General features: G+C 41.3%; 1 protein-coding gene across 1 annotated transcript; it reads left to right on the top strand.

Moving 5' to 3' along the window:
* Nucleotides 1–12,057: 12,057 nt before the first annotated feature.
* Nucleotides 12,058–25,541, top strand: LOC308292866 (formyl peptide receptor 2-like; the record flags this gene model as incomplete). The annotated part of the gene is made up of 3 exons (XM_080735290.1): nt 12,058–13,090; nt 14,059–14,061; nt 25,480–25,541. The coding sequence occupies 3 exons, from the start codon at nt 12,058–12,060 to the stop codon at nt 25,539–25,541; spliced, it is 1,098 nt and encodes a 365-aa protein (XP_080591416.1).
* Between the last annotated feature and the right edge of the window lie 294 nt (nt 25,542–25,835).

Genomic DNA, 25,835 nt, shown 5'->3' with positions numbered 1-25,835 from the left:
AATCAGGTCGCCCCTTCAACACCATAGCAGCTGTTATCACAACTTTTTTCCTGTGCTGGGCTCCCTTTCATATCATGTATAAGTCAATGTATGATGATGATTTGTTAAGTTAAAATTTATATTAGTATTGTTTTTTTTTTAAAACCAAATATCCCCCGGGTCAAAATTACCCGCAAACAGCATTAGAGGGTAAAAGAAATGGGAGGGGTGTAGCATGGGTGTAGTGCAAAAATATATTTTTTTACATGTTAATCACAGAAGAATCTTTAAGGCCAGTGAGTTTCAAGTGGAAAAAATGTAAACTTCTACCATTTTCTTTCAAATGAAAATGTAAAACGACATCAAAATGACCAGAACAGAACTTAAGGGTTAAAAATCTAAAATGATTGATTAGGTAATTCATCCTAGCTAAAGCTATTGGTTATGATAACAACTAATAATTAAGTAATTATACAGTCAGTCATTTTGAGCTTAGCTTGGAGCCCCAGAATAGCTCAATCTACCAGTGCCTCTAGTGCTTACAAATACACACCGCGGTTTTATGTGGTTTATTCATTTTGTGAACAAGTGACGCATTTTCCAACTAAACTCGCTTTTAATAATAAATTAATGCAACTTCCCCATTTGACATGTTTTTTTTTGTTTTTTTTTTTACATTTATGCAAAGGGTTGGCTGTCATGCATAATGACACCCATAAGGTGCTATACGTTGCTCTGAGCTCCTCAGTGTTCACTGATCACAGTTTGAACCAAGACATTCCTCTGACTGACATCTCTTCAACACTTTGAAACAGGTATCTTTTATTTTACTTTACTTGTTATTGTATAGACATGATTGCTATCTAGAATATAGAGTTATTTAAAACATATTTTTAACTTAAAAATGTTGATGTGCGAAATTAAATCAGCTGTATTTAGTAAAGGTAGGCCTATCTATGATAGCTATTATATTTTATTAGGGCCAAAGCCTGAAAGGTGGCAGGCCCTATTACAGGCCTTATTAACAAGACTTGTGTGCACAAAACATTCTACACATGAACTTTGGACCAATATCTAAAGGGCAGATCTACAAGCTTGAAAGTTTCAAGCTTGTATATCTGCTAAAACCGGTTTCACGGATGCGCAGGGGAGGGGAAGGTGGTCCGCGTGAGGGAGCACCGGGGTGCAAGAGGGGGCCGGGCCTGTGACTGTCACAGTAGTACGGGTCTTCTCGGAACCACTTGTGTATTACACATAATTATAGACCCCGAGTTTCGAGGCAATGCCACCGATTCCGACCCGCCCGATTGATTATGATAAAACACGGAATTAAACCGTATGGGTCCTTGGGTAATTTCCTTGGGTAATTTCAGAATCGGGGGGCCTGTGAAGAGCTCTAGTACTGTTCAGATACAAGGTCTGCTAAAAGGATAAAAGACCACAAGAATGCACAATGGCTTGTTTGCATTGGGGTCCTTTTGTACTCAATTCACTGTGCTCAACATTAATGACAGACAAATGAACACAGTACTATGCAGAAAAACATCAAGACCCAATCAGAATAACAGATAATAATTGACATTTACAATAAAAGGGCCAAGGGGATATAAGGATAGGCTTTTTTTTACCGGTTTTGAGTTGCAGCCGCCTGTAAGTGACTTTTCAGAGCAGTTTTAAAGGAGATAGTCAGGGGATATCTTTAGAAATAGTGTCAAATCCTGGAATAAAATAGTAAAAAAATTCACTCCCAGAAAATATGCTTTAAGTGGGATGTGAGGGGTCTAACTAGGTGTTTTTAATTATTATGAATCCATTGCAAGCATTTGTTTTGCACCAAAAACATTCCTTGGGCTAGAAATGGACCCCCATACCACTGTGAAAAGTGATGACTCATTACTAAACCATCATTTTATGTGCTGTTTTTAGCCCAATGAAACATTTTTTGTGCAAAACAAATGCTTGCAATGGATTCAGAATAATTAAAAACACCTAGTTAGACCCCTCACATCCCACTTAAAGCATATTTTTTGGGAGTGATTTTTTCCCCTATAGTATAGTGTATAGTGAGTGAATGAGACCCAGAATTACCCTAGCTGTCAAAGATTTTCCCATGGAAACTGAATTTCAGTCTTTGTGAGATGTGTTACTAGACACCTTTACAAACACATTGGTGAAGAAATGTTTTGGTAAGGAATTTATTCCAGGACTTTTTAAGCTTTCCCCTGATTGATTAGGATTTACACTACATTAAGGCAGTCCATATTTTAGCCGCATAATAGGAGAACGAATTTAACCCTTTGTTTGTGCCAAATCTCTGAAGTCAGGTGATCAAGATCAGTACAGTATCAGTCAGATTCAGTAGGAGATCTACAAGCTCAAAACGTTGTGTGCTTGTAGGTTTGGCTACAGTACAGTATATGTATGTATACTATGTACCGGTACGTATGTATGTATGTATGTATGTATGTATGTATGTATGTATGTAAGTATGTATGTATATATATATATATACTTTATATATAGAACTACCGTAATGAAACATAATACAAATCTCATATGGGCATCCCATCCCTGGCACCAAATATTTTCAGTATAATAATAGTAATACATGGCGTGTTAAAACAGAGCATTAACCTTTGTTTTGTTATTTTAGGCTTTAGGACGATAATGGAGGTAAAAGAATCCCTCAAGATCGTGTACCTGGTCATTTTCAGCCTGGTCTTTGTGCTCGGCGTGTTGGGGAACGGTGTTGTCATCTGGGTGACAGGCTTCACAATGAAGAAAACCGCAAACACTGTTTGGTACCTCAACCTCGCCGTGGCCGACTTCCTTGTTACAGCGTTCCTGCCCCTGAGCATCACAGAAAGAGCTATGGACAGACACTGGCCTTTTGGCAAATTCATGTGCAAAATGGACAGTACTGTTTTCCACATGAACATGTATGCCAGCATCTACATCCTGGTGGTCATCAGTGTTGACAGATGTGTATGTGTGGTGTGGCCAGTGTGGGCCCAGAACCACCGCAGTGTCAGAAAGGCGTCTTGGGTGAGTCTGGGTGTCTGGGTACTGGCCTTGGCTCTCAGCTCCCCTTACTTCATCTTTAAGGACACAAAGCCCCACGACAATGATAAGGTCCAGTGCTACTCCAACTATGCACTCACCGATGACTACAGTAAATCCGCAGCGATGCAGTTGTGGAAGTTTCGACTTGGGGCCATGACCATAACTCGCTTCCTCATGGGATTTGTGGTCCCTTTCACCGTCATCGTCTCCTGCTATTCTGTCATCATCTTCCGGCTAAGGAGGAATCGCTTGCTGGCCAGCCAATCAGGTCGCCCCTTCAAAATCATAGCAGCTGTTATCACAACTTTTTTCCTGTGCTGGGCTCCCTTTCATATCATGTATCTGATTGCGTTGGTGAACATGACGGAATATCACAGTGCAACACTGTATAATGTGCTCTCCAACTGGATCCCCATAACCTTCGGCCTGGCACTTCTCAACAGCTGCCTGAACCCGCTACTGTACGTGTTCATGGGCCAGGATTTCAAGGATGTGTTTCGCAGGTCTGTCCTGAAAGTGATGGAGAAAGCCTTCACTGAAGAGCTGCCTCAGGCCAACACTCCCTCAAACCCAGGGAGCAGAGGTCTAGAGACAGCCTTGTCTGAGACACAGGTTTAGGGTTGTCTTTGGATGTACTTTAATATGTAAAAATGTAAATGGCTATTCTTCTCAATATGTTGTCCAAGATTGATATTTTTTAAAGGAGTAGTTCACCCCCCAAAACATTTCTATTGATTACTCACACCATGGAGACTTAACGCTTTTAGTGCCTATCCCGAACTAGTTCGGGATATTCGGGATCAAAAACATTTTTTTATTTGCTATTTTACTTACCCCGAGCTGCTTGGAGCAACGTGGGTGGTCCCGGCTCGCCCAGCGCTCACCAACGAGAGACGCTAGATGCTCCGACGATTTATTCCATTGAAAATGGTTTAAAATAAAGTTTAGACCCCCCCCAATGTTCACCAAATGTTCATTGTAGGCGGCGTGACGTATTCCAGGGTGCCTATCCCGAACTAGTCCGGGATATTTAATAAAATGAATTATTTTATCGGAGGCCTCAACGAAGCCCCGGTCTAGACGTCCATCCTTGGCCGGGACTTAGACTCGGCCATCCACGGGCCGTATTCGCGCTAACGGCCGAATCGCGCCGCCCACTCCAATAATAAATCACATCTTTAGACAGGATTTTCTCCGGATTGTGTCCCCAGACCCAACGAGAAAGTTTTTTGCGGCTGAAATAGCTTTAGATCGGGCTTCTCAATGGGTTAGCATTTTGGCTACGTGTCAGCTAGCTTCCTCCTCTGGACACCCATAGGATTGACCGGAGTGAAAACACGGCCAGTTGGGAGAGGGTCGACGAAAGCTATAAAGAAGGTCAATGGAGAAATTTCTGGCACTCTAGCACCCCTTGTGGCCGGATGGCACTGTATGAGTTAATAATAATAATAAAAAAAATGGTATATTGTCACATTCCTAAGAAATGAATTTGAGATATTTACCCCCATTGATTACGGATGGGGACCCAAATGAATTCCCCATCCAGAATCAATGGGGGTAAATTTACAATAATATATATAGATTTTTGTCTTAGGAATTCGACAAATGCAAAAAGAAATTAATATTGAACTCAAGTGCCCATGGTGTGAGTAATCAATAGAAAAAAGTTCATTTTGGGGGTGAACTACTCCTTTAAGTAACATTTTAAAAAGATTCTTTGACATGCATCTTTTTATTTCTTTATTACAACAAAATGATTGAGCTTATGCATATAATATTTCACCCACTTCTTTACACCTGTAAACCAATGACAATGAAGTTGATTCTTGATGCAGGTTTCAAATTTAAAATACATGTAAGTTTGTTTGTGTGTTTTGGCCATTGGATTAGCATTTAGCAGAGCAAGTGCACATAATGTGCGCAAGGGTCCAACACTTACATACACGATTTGGGGCAAAACTTCATGTTAATGATAAGGAAACCAACAAACCATGCTTGTATACCCTAGGCCTGTGTAGGAGGTCTATAACAAAATGTGCTCTATTTCCTCCTCCGTTGTAGCATGTGAGTCATTTATGATCTCATCTAACGATGGCTTAAGTTGCCTACAGAGCTGTACAATATGGACTCTGCACTGCATGCAGTGATGCGTTGACATCAATTGAGCGGTCTTCCAGCATGAATATTGTTGTCTTAACATATATTTAAAATACTAAAGAAATAAAATAAATCAGGGTCTTGTTGCACTGCCCAAATGTTAACGTGATCTAATCAGCACTGAAATGTTTTCAAATGTAGGCTGTATATTTTCTGTATATTATGAGGACATTAAAATATGAAGTATTAAATGCTGAGCTTGCAGATACCTACAAATTCGTTGGAATTCATTTTAATCTTGACCTGAGTTAAATTACTCTTAAAAGTTGTTACTTGCGTTACTCTCCTGTAGGCATATACTAACTGTACTCTCTTAAAGGACAACTTTGTTTTTTTACAACAAGGGTTCATATTTTAGATTGTAATTAGAGAAAAGAAAAAGTGAGTGTTAAAATGTTTTCATTTGCTACGTTCTATTGTTTTATCGAGTTTACCGTCCTAAAATGTGGGGCATGCGTACGCATGGGGGCATGCGTACAAGTGGCTAAATATGTCTTTTTAGACACAATAAGCCAGCAGTTTCTTTATTGCTATTTACAATAACACTTCTAGCCCCCATAAGTCACATCAGGGCCGGATCTAGGCGTAGGCAAGGGGGGGCAATGCCCTCCTAAATGTCCTGTCTGCCCCACCAAATATGATGGCAAGCTAAAATCAAAAATTTCAAAAATATTAAACTATTTGAAATGTTATGCTACAACTAGGTAGATGGATAGATAAACTGATAAGATATGAGAGAGCGAGATAGATAGGTGTAAGACCTGTTGTTTGTATTGCGTGTTATAGGTATAAGTGTGCCAAAATGTGTAGTTTTCTATGCATTCCGGGTGTTTTAGGGGGTTTATCCCCCCATTTTTTCCCGCCAACGCCGTTTCGCAGCATGGGCTGGAGGTGATTCCCCTATCATTTTTTCCTGCCCCACCTATAGTGCTAAAGGCTAGATCCGGCCCTGAGTCACATCCAAGGTTGCGTTGTATCTTGGGAATGGGCTTATTCTATGTAAAATTAAATATTTAGCCACTTGTACGCATTCCCCCAACCACTGAAATAAGAATCTCTAAAACAATAGAAAGAAGTAAATTAAATAATTTTAACACTTGTTACGAATGGCTCAATTCGTAACAAAGAGGAAGCTCACAAACCCAGAACATTTTACATTATTTTATTATTACTTAACCCTTAAATCAACAAATAGAATAATCAACTCATACAGAATCATGGAAGTCAGTAGTATCAGTGATGTGTGCAAGTGTGTGGATGAGTGTAGCATGTTGTGTGGGTGCGCAAATCATCTATTAACTGTAACAAAAAGGAAAAAGGGTTAAAGTGCTCCCATCTTGGAGCCAGGTCAGAGAGTGTGAGAATGGCCCAGTAGCCTCTTATATAGAGGCAGCACCAGGTGGGCCAGATCCTCACTGATGGCAAATTCCGCCCTCCAATCATCTCTGCAATACAGGCACCAGGTTAGACATCATGACAACCATCTGGGTTACCCTGACAACCCCAGGGTTGTCACACCCCCCCCCATAAGAACAGGGCCATACTATGGGCCTGCCAACAGAGTTGACCCACACATTTTCAATTGTTCCCATAGCGTATGGCATAGATTACTTGCTAGCTGTTAGGGACTCCTTCACCACTGTCAATGTCATGCCCTCCCCCCCTCAGCTACTTGGAATCTACGAAGCACTTTTAAGAGCACAGCAACTTTGTCTAGGAAGCACCTTTAAGAGCAGAGGAGCAAACAGGGACACAAACACATGGTTACCTGACCCCTACACACCTCAAAGCGATGTTCTACCCAGTGCACCAGCCATTCTATCGTCAGAACCTTTACTGTGCCTCAAATCCAAATGGTATGGAATCAATGGCACCTCCACACATGGAGCTGTAGGCATGGGAACCACTTTTTCCATGGCTCTCACTTTGACTTGTACAGGCCTCACGGTACCCTGCCCAAACACCCTGCCCAGGTATCCCACCGTGCCCATAGCAAAATTATCTTTTGCCAAGTTCACGGCGAGGTTTCCCCAAGCACGGCGACCAGACCGAGCCCGACTAACCTGCAAGTGCTTTGAATACGTCCACCAACCTTGGGTTACGGACGTTGGTACCTTATCCTCCTGCCTTTCCACCAACTTCTGGTGTCTCCTCATTTCTCCCCAAGGCGCTGCCACCGCAGTAACACCACCTGTTTTTACTGAAGGAGAAGTATTGGTTAAAGAAGGCTTGGATACAAGTGGCACCTGAGGACCAACAGGCCATACTCTCCTGCCTGCCAAATCATTCCCCAAGATGACTGCAACTCCTGGAACTGGTAATGAGGGCCGGATTCCCATGTTCACCTCCCCCTGAACTAAATCAGAGGTTAACACCAGTCGATGCAAAGGAGTAGACAATACTTGCATGCCCATTCCCCTAAACAGTACCGACCTCCCAGTACCGGTTTCTGAGGAAAAAGGAAGCACCGACTCCAGAATATATGATTCCAAAGACCCTGTGTCCCTCAAAATCTTAACTGGTACCTTAACATCACTGCCTGGCAGCGACACATTACCGTGCTGTATGTATGGTGCATAACCTGGATCACACTCCTCTGCCATCAGAGAAGTTTGAGCCCATACCTCAGAACCTGTAACAGCACTCATTTTCGGGTTAGTATGCCATCTGACGGCGGCTATAACCGCATCCCTTTCTGACTGGTGCACACGAGCAGCAGGTTTAGGTGCACAGCTATCTGGGCCCACCTTGTTTTCCTCTTTACGTAGGGGACAGTCGCTTTTCCAGTGATCCTGAGCTGAACACAAGTGACAGGCCTGATTTGCATCTCTTTTATCCCAACCATAATATGAGAACTTCTGCTCTGGCCTTACTTCGCTGTCCCCCACAGTATTGCGAGCACCAACCCAGTTATCTTTATGCTCCCTGTCACTCCTCCCGTCTGAATACACCTTGTGTGTCAAGCTATATTCATCAGCTAACACTGCTGCCTCTGTCACATCCTTAACCTGATGTTCAATCAGATAGGTGGCAACCCGCTCAGGGAGTATTTCTTTAAACTGTTCTAAAAGAACCAATTCCTTCAAGTCATCTAGGCTTTTTACTTCAGCAGCACTTAGCCACCGATTAAAAATGATGGACATCTCTCGCCCCAGTTCTACATAGCTTTGCCCCTCTGCTCTCTTCAACTTCCTGAACTGTTGACGATATGCCTCTGGCACCAGCTCATAGGCTTTTAATAAGGCCTGTAATAGGGCCTGCCGCATTTCAGGCTTTGGCCCTAATAAAATATAATACCTATCATAGATAGGCCTACCTTTACTAAGTACAGCTGATGCAATTTTGCACATCAACATTTTTAAGTTAAAAATATGTTTTAAATAACTATATATTCTAGATAGCAATCATTTATATACAATAACAAGTAAAGTAAAATAAAAGATACCTGTTTCAAAGTGTTGAAGAGATGTCAGTCAGAGGAATGTCTTTGTTCAAACTGTGATCAGTGAACACTGAGGAGCTCAGAGCAACGTATAGCACCTTATGGGTGTCATTATGCATGACAGACAACCCTTTGCAGAAATGTAAAAAAAAAAAAAAAACATGTAAAATGGGGAAGTTGCATTCATTTATTATTAAAAGCGAGTTTAGTTGGAAAATGCGTCACTTGTTGTTCACAAAATGAATAAACCACATAAACCGCTGTGTGTATTTGTAAGCACTAGAGGCACCGGTAGATTTAGCTATTCTGGGGCTCCAAGCTAAGCTCAAAATTAATCTCTCTCCCCCTCTCACCACCACTGACAGTATAATTATTTGTTGTCATAACCAATAACTTTAGCTAGGATGAATTACCTAATCAATCATTTTAGATTTTTAAAGGACAACTTTAGTTTTTTTACAAAAGGGTTCATATTTTAGATTGTAATTAAAGAATATAAAAGATGAGTGTGTGACAACCCTGGGGTTGTCAGGGTAACCCAGATGGTTGTCATGATGTCTAACCTGGTGCCTGTATTGCAGAGATGATTGGAGGGCGGAATTTGCCATCAGTGAGGATCTGGCCCACCTGGTGCTGCCTCTATATAAGAGGCTACTGGGCCATTCTCACACTCTCTGACCTGGCTCCAAGATGGGAGCACTTTAACCCTTTTTCCTTTTTGTTACAGTTAATAGATGATTTGCGCACCCACACAACATGCTACACTCATCCACACACTTGCACACATCACTGATACTACTGACTTCCATGATTCTGTATGAGTTGATTATTCTATTTGTTGATTTAAGGGTTAAGTAATAATAAAATAATGTAAAATGTTCTGGGTTTGTGAGCTTCCTCTTTGTTACGAATTGAGCCATTCGTAACATGGGGGCTCGTCAGTAGGAGTTTGAACCACAGGACAATATTTCCTGGACTTTGGGTTCATTTGGTAGTGTGTAACTGTGGAGGCTACAGTTGCACACTAAGTGAGGAGGTTCCACAGACACAGAACAAATTATTATTTGTCAGTGGTGTGTCCCTGAGGAGCTAGGCTGTTGGAGGTAAGATTTTTTGTAATTCTGTTCCTGGTTCAAGTTTGGGGTGCCTTTCCTAGTAAAGGGGTGCAACTTGTCCTTCGGGCCATGTTGCGTTTGTTATTTTAGTTTGTTATTTTCGTGTATAGACACAATTTGCCTAATTGTGGGAACGGCCTTGGGTACACGTGCACTGACGGTCTGGTGAGTAACGGCATAGCCGGGGCTTAACCACGTCAGTGTGAGAGTGTTTAAAACACCCGTTGTGGAATACACAAAAAGACTAGGGTTGAGAAGCAGTCTAGATTGGGTTAGGCAGTGAGCCAGGGGGGAAGGTACTCTTAAAACACCAGGTTCAGGGTTATTTGGTTCTCCTCCATTATAATGGTAGAGAGGTATTAATGGCTACCTGTCAGTAACTGTTGTGCTGGTTTTGGTGCTTGTTTTGTACACTGGGTTTTTATCTGTAGTTAAGATGACCACTGTGGAGAAGTTCTTACGATGTCCGAGTTTGGAATTGTTGGAATCTTGTACAAGAAAACAGTTACAATCGGTTGCAGAGCACTTTAAGGTGGATGTTCCTGAGGGTCTTAAAGAGGCTATGTTTAACACTGTAAAAACCCAATTGGAAGCACTTAAGGTTTTGCCAATAGAGGAAGTTCCTAGTGCACACGGTGAAGTTAAAGCTACTGGGAGTAAATGCACTGGGGCAAGTGGGCCTCTATCTGAGTTTGGGGAATTAACCTTTGATCAGAGAAAAGAAATCCTCTTGTTACAGTATCAGCATGAGGAGACGCTTCGTGGCCAGGAAGTGGAACTGCAAAAGCTGAGGTATGAATTGGAGCTCATTAAAGAGGGTAAGTCTGTTCCAAGTTCGTCTGGGGCCTCAACAGATGCATTTGATGTAGCCTACAATTTAAGATTACTGCCAAGATTTAATGAAAAGGATGTGGACACCTTCTTTTGTCTGTTTGAGAGGCTCAGTCACACCCGAAAGTGGTCTGATTCAGAGAAGACATTGTTGTTACAATGTGTGTTTACAGGCAAGGCTCAAGAAGCCTTGTCTACACTGAGCCTAGTGGACAGTCAAAGGTACATCAAAGTTAAAGCTGCTGTGTTAAAGGAGAGTAGGGATTTACACTACATTAAGGCAGTATGTAGGATATTCCATATTTCAGCCGCATAGCAGGAAAACAAATGTAATGCTTTGTTTGTGCAAATCTCTTAAGTCAGTTGATCAATATCAGTACAGTATCAGTCAGATTTAGGTGATAGGTGATCTACAAGCTAAAAACGTTGCGTGCTTGTAGGTTGGCTACAGTATACGTACAGTATGTATGTATGTATGTATGTATGTATGCTTGTGTGATGTGTGTATATATGTACAGTATGTATATATATATATATATATATATATATATATATATATATACATATATATATATATAATGAAAGATTTTGACACAGTATGGTCTAACATTAGGTTATCTTCTAGAAATCCAGACCATCAACAAATTCATTTAAATTTTGTACATCGGACTTATTTAACTCCCCGCAGGATTTTGAATAATCCCAACTGCACTCTCTGCTCCTCAAATAGTATTGGTACCTTCCTTCACATGGTTTGGGAATGCCCAAATGTGTCGTCATTCTGGAATATGGTTGCCTCAAAACTTTCAACTATCTTTAGTATCAATATCATATCTTCTCCTTCTTTATTTTTATTAAATGACGTCTCACAGTTGCAACTAAACAATATACGCAAGCGCATCTTCTTTGCTGGATTAACGGCGGCAAAGAAGATGGTAGCTACGCGGTGGAAACCTCCTCATACGTTAACATTTCGCCAGTGGGCCTTAACCTTTCTAGATATAGTATATTTAGAGCAGTCGATACAAGGTTACACGGAGCAAAAGAAGAAAACATCAATATGTGGTCGGACATTGCAGATAAGCTTAAGGCTATGATTCAAGAAATCACTATATAGTGGTAACAGCCTAGCACAGGCATGCACTATACATTCCGTGTTGGTCCGGGGAAAGGGGGTGGGTGGGTTTTCTTTTCCTTTTCTTGTTTTGCTATTGTTTGTGTTTGTTTGTTAATTGCATTTTTCTTTTGATTAATGTTTTACTTTTTCTTGTTCTGCTCATATGTATGTCTATAATTTTGATTCACTCATGTTATGGAAAATAAAAATAATTGATAACAAAAAAAACAAAACAATACAAATCTCGTATGGGGATCCCATCCCTGGCACAAAATATTTTCAGTAAAATAACACATGGCGTGTTAAAACAGAGCATTAACCTCTGTTTTGTTATTTTAGGTTTTAAGACGATAATGGAGATCAACGAGTCCTTCAAGATCGCGTACCTGGTCATTCTCAGCCTGGTCTTTGTGCTCGGTGTGTTGGGGAACGGTGTTGTCATCTGGGTGACAGGCTTCAAAATGAAGAAAACCGTCAACACTGTTTGGTATCTCAACCTCGCTGTGGCCGACTTCCTTGTTACAGCGTTCATGCCCCTGACCATCACAGAAAGAGCTATGGACTACCACTGGCCTTTTGGTAAATTCATGTGCAAAATGGACGTTACCGTTTTCCACATGAACATGTATGCCAGCATCTACATCCTGGTGGTCATCAGTGTTGACAGATGTGTATGTGTGGTGTGGCCAGTGTGGGCCAAGAATCACCGCAGTGTCAGAAAGGCGTCTTGGGTGATTCTAGGTGTCTGGGTACTGGCCTTGGCTCTCAGCTCCCCTTACTTCATCTTTAGGGACACAGAGCTGTACGACAATGATACGGTCCAGTGCTACTTCAACTTTGCACCCACCGGTAACTACAGTACAGCTGAAGAGAATCATTTGTTGGAAATTAGAGCTGGGGTCATGGCCATCACTCACTTCCTCATGGGATTCGTGGTCCCTTTCACCGTCATCGTCTCCTGCTATGCCGTCATCATCTACCGTCTCAGGAAGAATCGCTCGCTGGCCAGCCAATCAGGTCGCCCCTTCAAAATCATAGCAGCTGTTATCACAGCTTTTTTCCTGTGCTGGGTGCCCTTTCACATCATGCATCTGATTGACTTTGTGAATTGGCAGGGGACAGAGTTCAGTGAAACACTGAATGATGTGCTCTACAACTGGATCCCCATAACCTTCGGCCTGGCACTTCTCAACAGCTGCCTGAACCCTCTGTTGTACGTGTTCATGGGTCAGAATTTCAAGGATGTGTTTCGCAGGTCTGTCCTGAAGGTGTTGGAGAAAGCCTTCACTGAAGAGCTGCCTCAGACCAACACTTCCACAAACCCAGGGAGCAGAAGTCTAGAGACTGCCTTGGCTGAGAGACACAGGTTTAGGGTTATCTTTGGATGTACTATAATACAGTATGTGAAATTGTAAATGGCTATTCTTCTCAATACGTTCTCCAAGATTGATAGAATGATGAACTATATCTAAAATAATACTGTATGTTTTAAAGGAGTAGTTCACCCCATAGAGTTATAAGTAGGTTCACCCCCAAAATGACTTTTTTTATTGATTACTCAGGCCATGGAGACCTGAGTTCAATAATATATTTGTTTTGTATTTGTCGCATTCCTAAGACAAACATGTGATTATAGTGGGCATTGCACCATCAGTTGCAAGTTGTGCCCCCTCAGTTTATATTCTATATAAAGTCAAGAAAATATCAAAAACAACACAAATATTGGCAATCCGCAATTTAAAATCATCTAAACCACAGCGCAGTAGCAGCGGCTGTTATTTTAGCTCCCAAAAACTGGCATTTGTTGTAGGTATTACAGATAATAAAAAGAATGTTCATTATTACCCGCCTATATAAAAAATATGTGCCCCCTCACAATTTTCAAAAGCCCCCTTAGTCATTTCATCCTGCAGCGGGCCCTGTTTGGGGGTGAACTACTCCTTTAAGTAACATTTTAAAAAGGAGGTTCTCTTTGACGTGCATCTTTTTATTTCTTCTCCTTTTTCTGTATAACAACAAAATGATGGAGCTTAATATGCAGAATATAATATTTCACCCACTTCTTTATACCTGTAAACCAGAGATGTGACAATGAAGTTGATTCTTGATTCAGGTTTCAGAGATTGTACACACAGTGGAAAAACTATTCAAAAATGATGTTTGTTTGTTTGTCTGCTATGTGCCAGTGCACATAAAAGGTGCACATAACAGGTGCGCAAGGGTCTAACACTTGCACACAAGATTTGGGGCAAAACTTGTATGATGAGGAAACCAGCAAACCATGCTCTTACAACATTAGACCTGTGTAGGAGGTAATAATAACAAAGTGTGTTCTTTTTCCTCCTCCGTTGTAGCAGGTGAGTCATTTACAATCTCATCGAATGATGGCTTAAGTTGCCTACAGAGCTGTACAGTATGGACTCTGCACTGCATGCAGTGATGTGTTGACATCCGTCATCGATATTGTTGTCTTGACGTATATTTAAAATAGAAAAAAATATATAATAATCAGGGTCTTGTTGCACTGTGCAAATGTTAAGCTTGCAGATACCTACAAATTCATTGGAATTAATTTCAATCTTGACTTGAGCTAAATTATCCTTAAAAGTTTTTAGTTGCGTTACTCTCCTGGTAGGCAGCTACTGTAGCTACTGACACTCTCTTAAAAATCTAAAATGATGTATGAGGTAATTCATCCTACAATAGGTAAAGTTATTGGTTACGACAACAAATAATTGTACAGTCTGTGGGAAGAGGCGGGGAGCCCCAAAATAGCTAAATCTACCAGTGCCTCTAGTGCTTACAAATACACACAGCGGTTTATGTGGTTTATTCATTTTGTGAACAAGTGACACATTTTCCAACTAAACTCGCTTTTACTAATAAAACGAATGCAACTTCCCCATGGTTGTTATTTTTACATTTCTGCAAAGGGTTGGTGTCATGCATATGACACCCATAAGGTGCTATAATTTGCTCTGAGCTCCTCAGTGTTCACGGACCACTGTTTGAACAAAGACACTCCTCTGACTGACGTCTCTTCAACACTTTGAAACAGTTATCTTTTATTTTTCTTGTTATTGTATAGACATGATTGCAATCTAGAACATAGAGTTATTTAAAACGTATTTTAACTTGATGTTGATGTGTGAAATTGCATCAGCTGTATTTAGTAAAGGTAAGCCTATCTATGATAGGTCCTTATTATATTTTATTAGGGCCAAAGCCTATTACGCGCCCTATTAACAAGACCCTATTCTTCCGCCTACTTTCTGCACAGTGGAGTAGTTAAGATGGTAGAGTGCTATTATACCAAACGGTGAAAACACAAAGCTATCATGGTCAAAGGGTGGCTCTATAGCACTATATTGAAAATCCAAACTTTGAACAGATATAACTCATGCCCTGTTTTACCTATAGCCTATGAAACGTCGATACACATTATGCATCTCTTCATTGACCTCTGACCTTTAGACCTCAAACCATTTTGAATTAAACTCCTCCTGTGATTTTTGCGCTATGTGCACGAAACATTCTACACATGAACTTTGGCCCAATCTAAAGGGCAGATCTACAAGATTGAAAGTTTCAAGCGTGTACGTAGATTTGCTACTGTTGCCGTTTTTTAATTTGAATCCTAAAAAGGAACAGTTTGGATCATAATGAGTTTTCCACTGGGCGGCTCACAATATAAATTTTGAGAAATTCACAGGAGAATCCATTAGGTCTAATATATTATATTTCATTATGATGGGTAACGATTTTTGAAAAGGAACCCAATCAACTTCACATTAGCATAATGTGGGCCACTAGAATTCTGCATCAGGAAGAAGTTGATATGTTATATAAACTCTGAGAAAAGCACAAGAGAGAATCCATTACATCAGGGGTCTACAACAGGGGGTCCGGGACCCCTAGGGGGTCCTCAGAGTCACTACAGGGGGTCCTCCAAATCTTTGTGTGATAGAAACTTTTTTTCTCCTTTTTTATATTCACCACTTGAACCTGAGCGTCCATATTCTGAGAACTTTAGTCAAAAATAGCAGATCTACAAGCTCACAACGCCTCACGCTGCAAGGCGTTGTGAGCTTGTATATCAGCTATTTTTGGTAAAGAGGTTTGGTGTAGAGGGGAAAAAAGAGCACATTAAGTACAGTGTGAAAGGTAAAGTTTATTAAGTGTTGACGGTTCAAGTGGTTACATTTCTGATGTACACAAATTGACATGGATCCAAACTACACTGATGATTGTGCTGTCAAGCTATGTGGAATCTGGGGGTCCCTGCTTCATCTCTCTCTCAGCTAAGGGGTCCTTGACCTGAAAACGTTGAAGACCCCTGCATTACATCTATTAAAGTATAATGCAGTAGATTCATTGGTTTCTCCCTTTTTTCCAATTATATGTTGGGTCTTTTTTTCTGCTACAAGAACAAAGTTATGGCATTGTGTGCCGTGTAATTTATTTTACGGGTTCCTGCATTCCTGAAGATCTTGCATGATTGAAACGTTGACAATAACCAAAACGAGGAGCATTATTTCCAGTGTGCGGAGTGGACTCTGTTTTCTCTCTTATATTCATTGCAATGTGTTCTGTACCTGAACAGATCAAATGGATTTGCGTGCAGTCAGTGATGGAAAAAAGTAGCAATACCACAATGTAGAAATACTACAAGAAATTTACAAGTAAAAGCGCAAAAGTATTGGCATCAAAATATAGCCTACTAAAAGTTCTGAAAGTAAAAGTACTCATTGTGGGCTCGCCAGTACCTGGCGAGCACACTTTAGATATTGTCATTATTTATTTATTTATTTATCTAGTAAGTAGACGGGATTTTCGGTTCCTTTCTACTCCTACATACTTAGTGAGAAAATGAAAATAAAAACATCAATGTGTTCAGCTTACTGTGGCGACGTGTGCTATTACTTTTTACAGCAATCGGCCAAATGGTGGCGCTGTAGGAAGCCTTCGAAAGTGCGAACTTTGAACAGGTATAGCTCAAGCTGTGTTTGAGGTACAGCCATGAAACCCGTATACACGTATGCGTCTCCTCATGCCGAACAACTTTTACCCTCTAACTTTTGACCTCTGACCTTTAGGTCTCCCACAATTCGGAATTATATGAAAAACAGTAAAAATCTATCTCCTCCTGGGATTTTCGCGTCAAGTGCACAAAACTTTTTTCACATGAACTTTGGACCAATACCTATACAGTCTATGTGGTGAGAAGTTTGTACGTTAAACCATTCATTTTTAATAATTCAATTCATATTGCGGTTTTATGCAAATTATTCTTCGGCCTCTAAATCATACATGCAAAGTTACACGTTCATGGCATTTGGCAAAGATGTGGAGGGTTAGTCAAAGTATCACTGAAACCAATTTTATTCCAATCGGCCAAAGGGGGGCGCTATACGAAGCGTCTGAAAATTCAAACTTCAAACGGGCATAAGTCATGACTCGTTTCGTTTGAAGACATGCAACTTGTTACACGCGTGCTTTGACTCAAGCGGAAGACATCTGTGTCGTTGTTAAGTAAGCTCCGCCCTTCGATTTTCCGCCACTTTGAGCAGTTTGTAAAACGCGTAAACCCGCTTTTATTCTGGAATTTTCGCGTCACGTGCACAAAACGTTTTTTACGTGAACTTTGGACCGATATCTAAAGATCTGTCAGATCGGATTTCTTTAACATTGAAACATGCTTTTTTAAATAATTCAAACAATATTGCATTTTTATGCAAATTATTCTTCTGCCTCTAAAACATACAAGCAAAGTCACATTTTCATGACAAAATAGTGTAGAGGGTTAGTTCAAATATCACTGAAACCAATCTTACCCCAAATGGCCAAAGGGGGGCGCTATATAATTTTGAGCAGTTTGTAAAACGCTTAAACCCGTTTTTATTCTAGGATTTTTTTTTTGCAATTTGCATGAAACATTCTACACGCAATCTAAGGACCTTTATCTAACATGCCTATGAAGTGCACACAAAAAAATTATAAAATAATAATAATAAATATAGCTGCAAGCAGCGATAAAGTGTCCAAAGCCAAAAACACCTCAAATCATGAACACAGCCTGGGATGTGCGTGAAATCTTGCAAGCACATTCCCAATAGGTCAAGGAACAGATACCAACCTTCTCACATTGGCCTGTTATAGCGCCACCAGCGGGTCAACTTTTGCACAACACATTTTTGGAACAAAATGGACCAATCTTTGACGTCAGTAACGTCAAAGAGAGCACTGCCTGCGATCTTGACATTTTGTGCTTTTATAGCCATTGTTTTCTGGCTTGAAGCGAGCCCACAATTGTTTCGAAGGAACAATATTTTTCTAGTTACGTATGAAATTGTCCCATTTCACAAGTTTTCAAATTCATGAAATGTATAAAAATCGAACCTCTGTTCGAAGTGGAGCTGTGTGTGTGTGTGTGTGTGTGTGTGTGTGTGTGTGTGTGTGTGTGTGTATGTGTGTGTGTGTGTGTGTGTGTGTGTGTGTGTGTGTGTGTGTGTGTGTGTGTTTGTGTGTGTGTGTGTGTGTGTGTGTGTGTGTGTGTGTGTGTGTGTGCAACAGCGCCCCTCCCTTAACATGTGTGGTCAGAAAAGGTTACTGCAGGCTACAGACAGACACGGAGACAGACAGACAGACAGACCCACACACACGGCCACGTATAGGGAGCTTGTGTTCCACACAGCTCCAAAAATTGAGCATATCTAAAAATAGCTACATCTACAAGGATTCAACGCATCATAATTTGACGCATTGTGAGCGGGAGTGCTTCGCTGTTTCTATGCGTCATCTTTTCGACACCCAACCCTAACCCTTACCCTAACCCTAACCTCCGTGGGGTGAGTCGTTAACCCTTCCGACTTAGTCGAAATGACGGTCGTTCGAAAGAGCGAGACTTCCCTGTTGTGAGCTTGTAGATTTGCTATTTTCGATAGAAAAGAAAGGTCATTTTGGGGGTTAACTATTACTTAAAAAAAAATAATAATCAAAATTGTACAGTCCTTGAGTAAATATACTCAGTTACTTTGCAATGCGGCACTGCTGTGTCTTATCCATTCTGAGCACATCGCCTTGGCCATTGAATTCTGATGCGTTTGATCTGCAGCACAACACAACAGTGTGGCTCTCGGTCACCCAGTATGGATCTTCATTAGAGATCTTCTATAGATGTGTGGCAGATTCTCCCCAGGCGTGCGTGCGTTGCGGGAGGCATCCGTCTTTTTTGCATGCCACTGCTTTGATTCCCAGGCAGATAGGCTGGAGTCTATAGCAGGAACACTTTGAGTGCAGTCGTCTCTCCAGTGACGCAGGCTTGAGAAGAGTGTGGCCCAATCCATCCCCTGGTGTCTTTGGAAGGATTTCCGTCCTCTGTATGGTGTTGCTTTGTTCTCTGCTATACAGTTCCAGGTTACTGATTGTGTTTTGGCCTGCTGAATTCCGGAGGATCTCTGCTTCTGGGGGTCCCTGCTGGAACAACCTATTTTGAGATGGGGGTCCACGGCCAAATACATGTAATTTTGGAGGTCCTTGACATGAAAAGACATTTAGAGAATTGAGTCAAACATAATCAAAACACACATTTTCAAGATTTAAAAAAAAATAGCATATCTACAAAAATAGCAGATCTACAAGCTCGCAGCTCTGCATTCTGTGCCGCGCCGTGAGCTTGTATATCTGCTATTTTTTCATTGCTAAAGCATAAAATAAGCCGTCTCTGTAGCCTTGTTCTCTCGTGTCCTCTACTGTTAACACCAGGAGTCCAAAATACCAAGTTTTTGTAAAGTGTAAGTGGCAAATATGGCTATGTGCACTTTACAAAGTGCATTACATCAGAATCAGAATCAGCTTTATTGTCACATCACAGGTTTACAGATAAGTAAAGAAGTGGGTGAAATTCATTTTTGTGCATGTTTGTGCATAGTTCCATAGTTCCTATTCCTGGAAGTAATGCTGGAACGCCTACTGAGTGGCAAAAAAATACTTTCTGGCCTTGACAGCCCATACATCCAAACAGAAAATTCCTATCTGATTGCATTAAACAACCTTAAACAATGTTAAACTCACTCTGCCACTCAATTTGCCACTCAGGAGCTATTAGGGGTGAAGCGTCTTGCTCAAGGGCACATGGGGCCCTATTTAGTCCACGCCTTGCCCCTTATCCCTAAACTTCTTTGCCTTTTTTTTTACTGTTTTGAAAAAACATTTTAAAATACTTCAAATAGCCCATCTCGATTCTTTGAGTTGTTGTCAGCTTGTGCACTCTACTTGAACTATTTTAAAAAATGTATGTGAAAATAGTAAAAGAAAAAAGGCAAAGACGTTTATAGGGATAAGGGATAAGGCACAGACGAAAATAGGGCCCTCTTGACTCTAACCCAAAGACGTCCAATGCAGGTGAACTCTTCAACATAGTTCAACTGTGATGGCATGTGGAACATATACCGTAGTACAGAGAGTGTCTCCATGCAGTGAATCTGGAGTGACGTGAATGCACATCACCTGCATGGGTTTTGATGATATTGACATTCAGGCCTCTTTATTTTGCAAACCTGTTAAGTCTGTCCATTTCCTCTCCATTTTCAAACTTTTTGTGTTTTTTGGTAAATCAACGGCCTACTTAAAGCTGTACTGTGGAAGCTGTTCAACTAGTGGTCAGTAGCGGTATTGCTTTTTTCGTCCGTTTTTCGCCGCGGACCACCGGAACGGGGGTCCGCGGACCACCGCGGCCGCCGCGACCCCCACGACCGCCTCCGCCTCGCCGATACGAATCCATAGAGCCGTCTCCCGTCATTTTTAGACCAGGATTGAGGGAGTAGCATGCAAGATTCCTTCACCAATGTAAACACAGTTGCTAAGGGAAGCTATTTTCTGAAGAGACAGCAAGACTCGCTGTGATTGGCCGGTGGTGTATGATCGGCGCTGTGATTGGCCGGTAGTGTATCATGTGGGAGATGACATCATTTTGCCGGGAAATTCTCCCCCCCTCACAACTCATAGAAAACATATAAAGAGAAGGCTTCAGAAGCTGAAAATAACAGAGTGGGGGTTCTAAAACTTTAGCGATTTAACAGTTAGGACAATTTTAAGATTTGTTTTATAAAAAAAGTTACATAGTATATTAATCATACTACAGTGTCGCACGAAAGCATTAAAAGTAGCAGATCCGCGAGCTCTGAACGCAGTGCGAAGCGACACGTTTTGAGCTTGTGTATCTGCTACTTTTGAAGCTTTTTAATTTGAATCCTGAAAAGTAACAGTTTTGGACATATTATGAGGTTTCCATCCGACAGAGATATAGATTAGTAAGGCTCAGTGAAAATATGCACGCAAAAGGGAACATCCAATAGTCCAAATCTTACGTACAGCATGAGGCTTGTATTTTATACATTCATCTTCGTGGTGCAACGCATTTCGCCAGAGGCTGGGGTTATTGTTCAAGGATTCTCTATATACCTCCTAGCACCGTCCTCTTCCTTCTGTTTACTGTTAATTTATTTATAAGTAAAAGGCATTGGATGTGAGACGGGAAGGTTGTGAAATCTCCTAACCTCTTGGAATATCAGACATGTGTGGGAGTGCTGCGTAGCCCGTCCTACAGCAGTGCCTTTAAAACTTGTTTTGTGCCCAAGGAATAAATGTCAAGGCCCACACCCAGGGGCGTCACAAGGGGTAGGAAAGTGGGACTGAGTTACTGGGACCCAAGGTGGAGGGGCCCTAGTAACAGCGCGGCACTCGGTGCCGCGCTGTGAGCTTGTATATCCGCTATTTTTCAATAGTTAACATTCATGGGGGGCCCACAGTGAATCCTTGTACCCAGGGCCCAGAATTTGGTGTGACGCCCCTGCCCACACCTGTATTCATACAGGAAAAGAGCAGATCTATGTGCCAGAAGACGTGCACTTGAATCTTTGGCCTTCCGGTCAGACGGAATTTCACAGTTTTCTTTGAGTGAGTATTGTTTACTTACTTACTTATTACTTACACTGTACGTATTTTGCTTGCTTTTAAGGAAAGAAGTGGTAATTATGATTTGAGAAACACATTTTAAACAGCCAATTATTCCTACAATTATTTGTGGAAATGAATGTGAATTTCAATATGTGATATATACCGGTAATTCTCTGGAATGATCTTGATAAAAATCTTAGAACGAGCAATTATATTAAACAGCTCAGGTGCTGCTACTGTATAAAGCAGTCCCTCATTCAAAATGATGTAGCTACAGTTGGGACAGGTGATTTTATAATTGTGGACTATTCTTTACTATACATCAGGGGTATCCAAAGTGCGGCCCCCGGGGCCAAATGCGGCCCGATGACACATTTTCTACGGCCCGCAGATCATTCCTGAATTGTACTATAAACGGCCCGCCAGCACTGTCAAACAAGAATATTGTCTCAGAGTATAGTAATTTGTCAGGATTCCTTGTTCCCTGTTGTCTCATTCTGAAGGGGTCAAAGAAAGGCTATTTTGTTGTATTTTTTTTACCTTGCATGTCTGGTTACATTTGGTAATGTGAGTTATTTGTGCTTTGTTCAGAGGGGAGCACACACCTGACAAAAGACCATTCATATTAAATATTTATGATAATATACTGTAAATGTGATATGTATGCATGTATGTATTTTTCTTTGTTATTGAGTATTGATTGTTCTGTACAATCGAGGTCCTGGGCCAGTATCTGGCCCTGTGTGTGTGGCCAGATCTCTTCACATCTGCATCCAGGTCACACCGCCTGGTTTTTCTTAGCTCGCCCCTCTTCCTTCTCCCCCATTGCATGAGGGTTCCAGAACAGGGCATATAGCCTATCTTGTGATATTTGATGGAGGCTTGAGAAGAGTGTGGCCAATCCATCACCGGCATCTTTGGAAGAATTTTCCTTCCTCTGCAGGGTGCTGCCTTGTCCGCTGCCACAGTTCCAGGTTTCTGATTGTATTTTGGCCTGCTGAATTCCCGGGGGATTCTATAAAAGGCAGGTGTATAGGATGCCTAGGATTCTCTTCTCTCTCCTCTCTCTCTGTCCGTCCGTCCATCTGTCTGTCTGTCTGTCTCTCTCTCTCTCTGTCTGTCCGTCCATCTGTCTTTCTCTCTCTCTCTCCGTCCATCTGTCTGTCTGTCTGTCTGTCTGTCTGTTATGATGGAAATTATAAACCTTACATCAGTATAAAATGAAATTCCCACAAGGGTAGAGTAAAATGAAACAATGTATTTATTATACAAAAAAACAAGAGCTCTTGGAGACTGCAACATGCAAATGCAGCTCCGGATTGTCAGGCCTGTGCCTTCTTTATACAGAATAAGGGAACACAAATAGCTGGAGGTGTGTTTAATGGACAGTCATACATAAGGATTTATTCTAAAGATACAGGTTGGTGCTTACAGAAGTCTTCCATACTGTATATGGCATGTAAGCTGACTGGCGAGGTAGGAGTAAGCATCCGTCAGCTGGTGAAATGAACGGCTGCTGTCAAGTCTTTTAGTTACATTGCTGTGGAAAGTGGCTAACTAGCATAGAATAGGATTGACAAATGCACAATAATTTCTACCACACTATTTACAGTATCAGTGTGCCTCTGCATAGCGTTTGGGAACCATTGCCTCATGTAAACACAATATTCTCTCCGGTCTAATCGTACAGGCATGTATTGTGCATTCTGGTTGAGAGTGGTGGTAGAAACCTTTTAATAATCTCTCTCACTTCTAGGTAATCAAGCAAATACTTAATACTTAGGTGCCGGCTACACAAAGCTGGATATTTCTGAAGCTAGACATTTCTTTGTGCGTTGGGGCTTGCAGCCACACGAAGCTGGATAGTTTGGCCACGAAACTGGATACTTTTGAAACCGGTGAAGTGAAGATATTGAATATCCGATTCACTGGATCTGTGTAGGCATGGAACAAGGATATCTCTGAAGACTTTACTGTGTGTGTGCTTGTCCCCCTAGTGGAGGTCTGGGGACTCCGATTATTTTAGACCTAGATATCTTTGTCGTGTGGACCTAGATATTTTTCTATGTGGATATCTGAAAATCTGGGATATATGAAATATCCAGATTTGTCTGGCCTAGGCCTTACTAACAGCACCTGGCATAATGTAATGTTGTTATCAGTAACTTTAGCCTACTGGATTGCTGGGGCAGGCCTGTGGTGGCTCTTCTCGACCAACTGTAACCTTTGTATGAATATGATTCAGTTTGTGGTTTCTTTTTTTCTTTTTTTCAGTACTAGATTCCTAGTGTTCATTTAAAGATGAGATATTCCTCTAAATCTGTGTAAAAATGTAAGATGTAAGGTGTCCTTCCCCTGCCCCTCAAATCCCCTGCTCCGCACCTCCCTGTACGGTACACATGTACATCGTACATACACTGACATATTTCTATGATCCTATTATCAGCATATAAAACAATTTTTTTCTCTCTCCTTCTGCTCTTTCTTTGTTCCACCGTCCTTTTTATTTTATTACATGACCCATAGTGCTACGCCATCTGAAGGAAGCGTACGCTGTTGTTCACTGTACCTGTTCATGAGACGTTACAATGAATAACAACCTTCAACCATGTCATTGGGGATCCATGCTTCTTTGGAGCCGACTCGGTCCTCTTTGTGGAGAGAAATAAACAATCTATATAGCTTTCAACCTTCCTGCCCTCACCCTGTGCAATGTGTGCATGGCCACTTATCAAAGCATCATGTATGCTCTCTAGCTGTCTCTCTCTCTCTCTCCCTACATCCCTTTTTTACAACTCGTCACTGTCGGGCAGAACACTTGTATAGGCCTAGTATGTTTTTTCGTAAAGCCCTACTTCATTTTACCAGACTTTCGCAGAAAACTCGTGAAAATAGCAGGTCTACAAGCACACAACGCCTCGCCGTGCGAGGCGTTTTGTGCTTGTAGATCGGCTATTTTCACTATTTTAAATCATTTTTAAAACGAAAGATACAAAACTAACGGTTTTGGACATACAAGGTTTCCACCCGATAACAACAAACTACAGCTTTCCAGCACAGAGAGGATTGTCTGTCAATATGTCTGTCTGTCTGTTTCTCTCTGCCCCCCCCTCCCCCCCCCCCCCCTCTCTCTCTCTCCACCTCCCCCCTCTCTCTCTGTCCACCCCCCCTCCTCTCTCGTGACCCCTCTCTATCCCTTAGCTTCCTTTTGGTCTTATAATAAAACCCATGTTCTCAGACACATCTTTCCCGCACAGGGAGGGATTGACAGAGGCTGACACCCTGCTGAATGAGAAGACGTGGTAAGTAGACCCTCCCCAACCATACAGCAGACAGGCAGGACATGCAGACTGCAGAGCATGCTGGAATCTGATGGAGCTGTCCGTCTGTCTGCCTGACTGTCAAACCCAGACAAGACACGTGGTTCCACTTAACCTTGCTGCAAACCATATTAAACTAATGGCCAGAGTCTGTTTTGTTTTTGATTGTTTCTTGAAAAAAAATTAAATAAAATCAAATCCTAATAATAATACTGTCTGTCAGTTATGTAAATATGAGGATTAAATAGGATTAATCCTGATTTAAGAAAAAATAATAAAACATAAAAATAGGCCTTTGTTACCTAATTCAGTAAATAATTAAGTAAAACAAATGTGAAAAAAATAATATAATAATAATACTATTTACACATGTCATTATATCACAGCATGATCCTTTTCAATTTTACCAGAGGTGGTCATTGTCATGAGGAGCAGACTTAAAAATATCATTTTCCTCAAAAAATTACTTTATATTTCTCCCCTGCCCTCACCCATCAGAGGCAATTAAAAAGAAATGCTGCCTTCAGTTCTTGTTTGGTGGCAGCAACATCTACACCTGAGAGCCCTAATAGCTGTCCTGGAGTCTCAGCCAACCTATATGGTTAATGCGTGGATGAAGTGAGTCCAGTTCACTGTCCGTGATTCTCGTATGCATGCGCACATTTGTTGCATTTTATTGGTCATTGTGATGAATGTTAGTTCACCTGTTTGCAGTGAAAACCTATACAGAGGATTGTGTGTAATGCACAGCGCACGTAACATCCTGATTTTAGAATTCAGGGAGAGGCGGTAATGACTTAATTGACCTATAGAATAATATTCTCTCTATAGGTCATTCAATATCATTGAATGTT

This window comes from Nannobrachium achirus (assembly GCF_963921795.1).
Source record: "Nannobrachium achirus genome assembly, chromosome: 10".
NCBI lineage: Eukaryota > Metazoa > Chordata > Actinopteri > Myctophiformes > Myctophidae > Nannobrachium > Nannobrachium achirus.
Note: the sequence above shows the minus strand (reverse complement) of the source record. Positions and strands in the feature narration are given on the sequence as shown.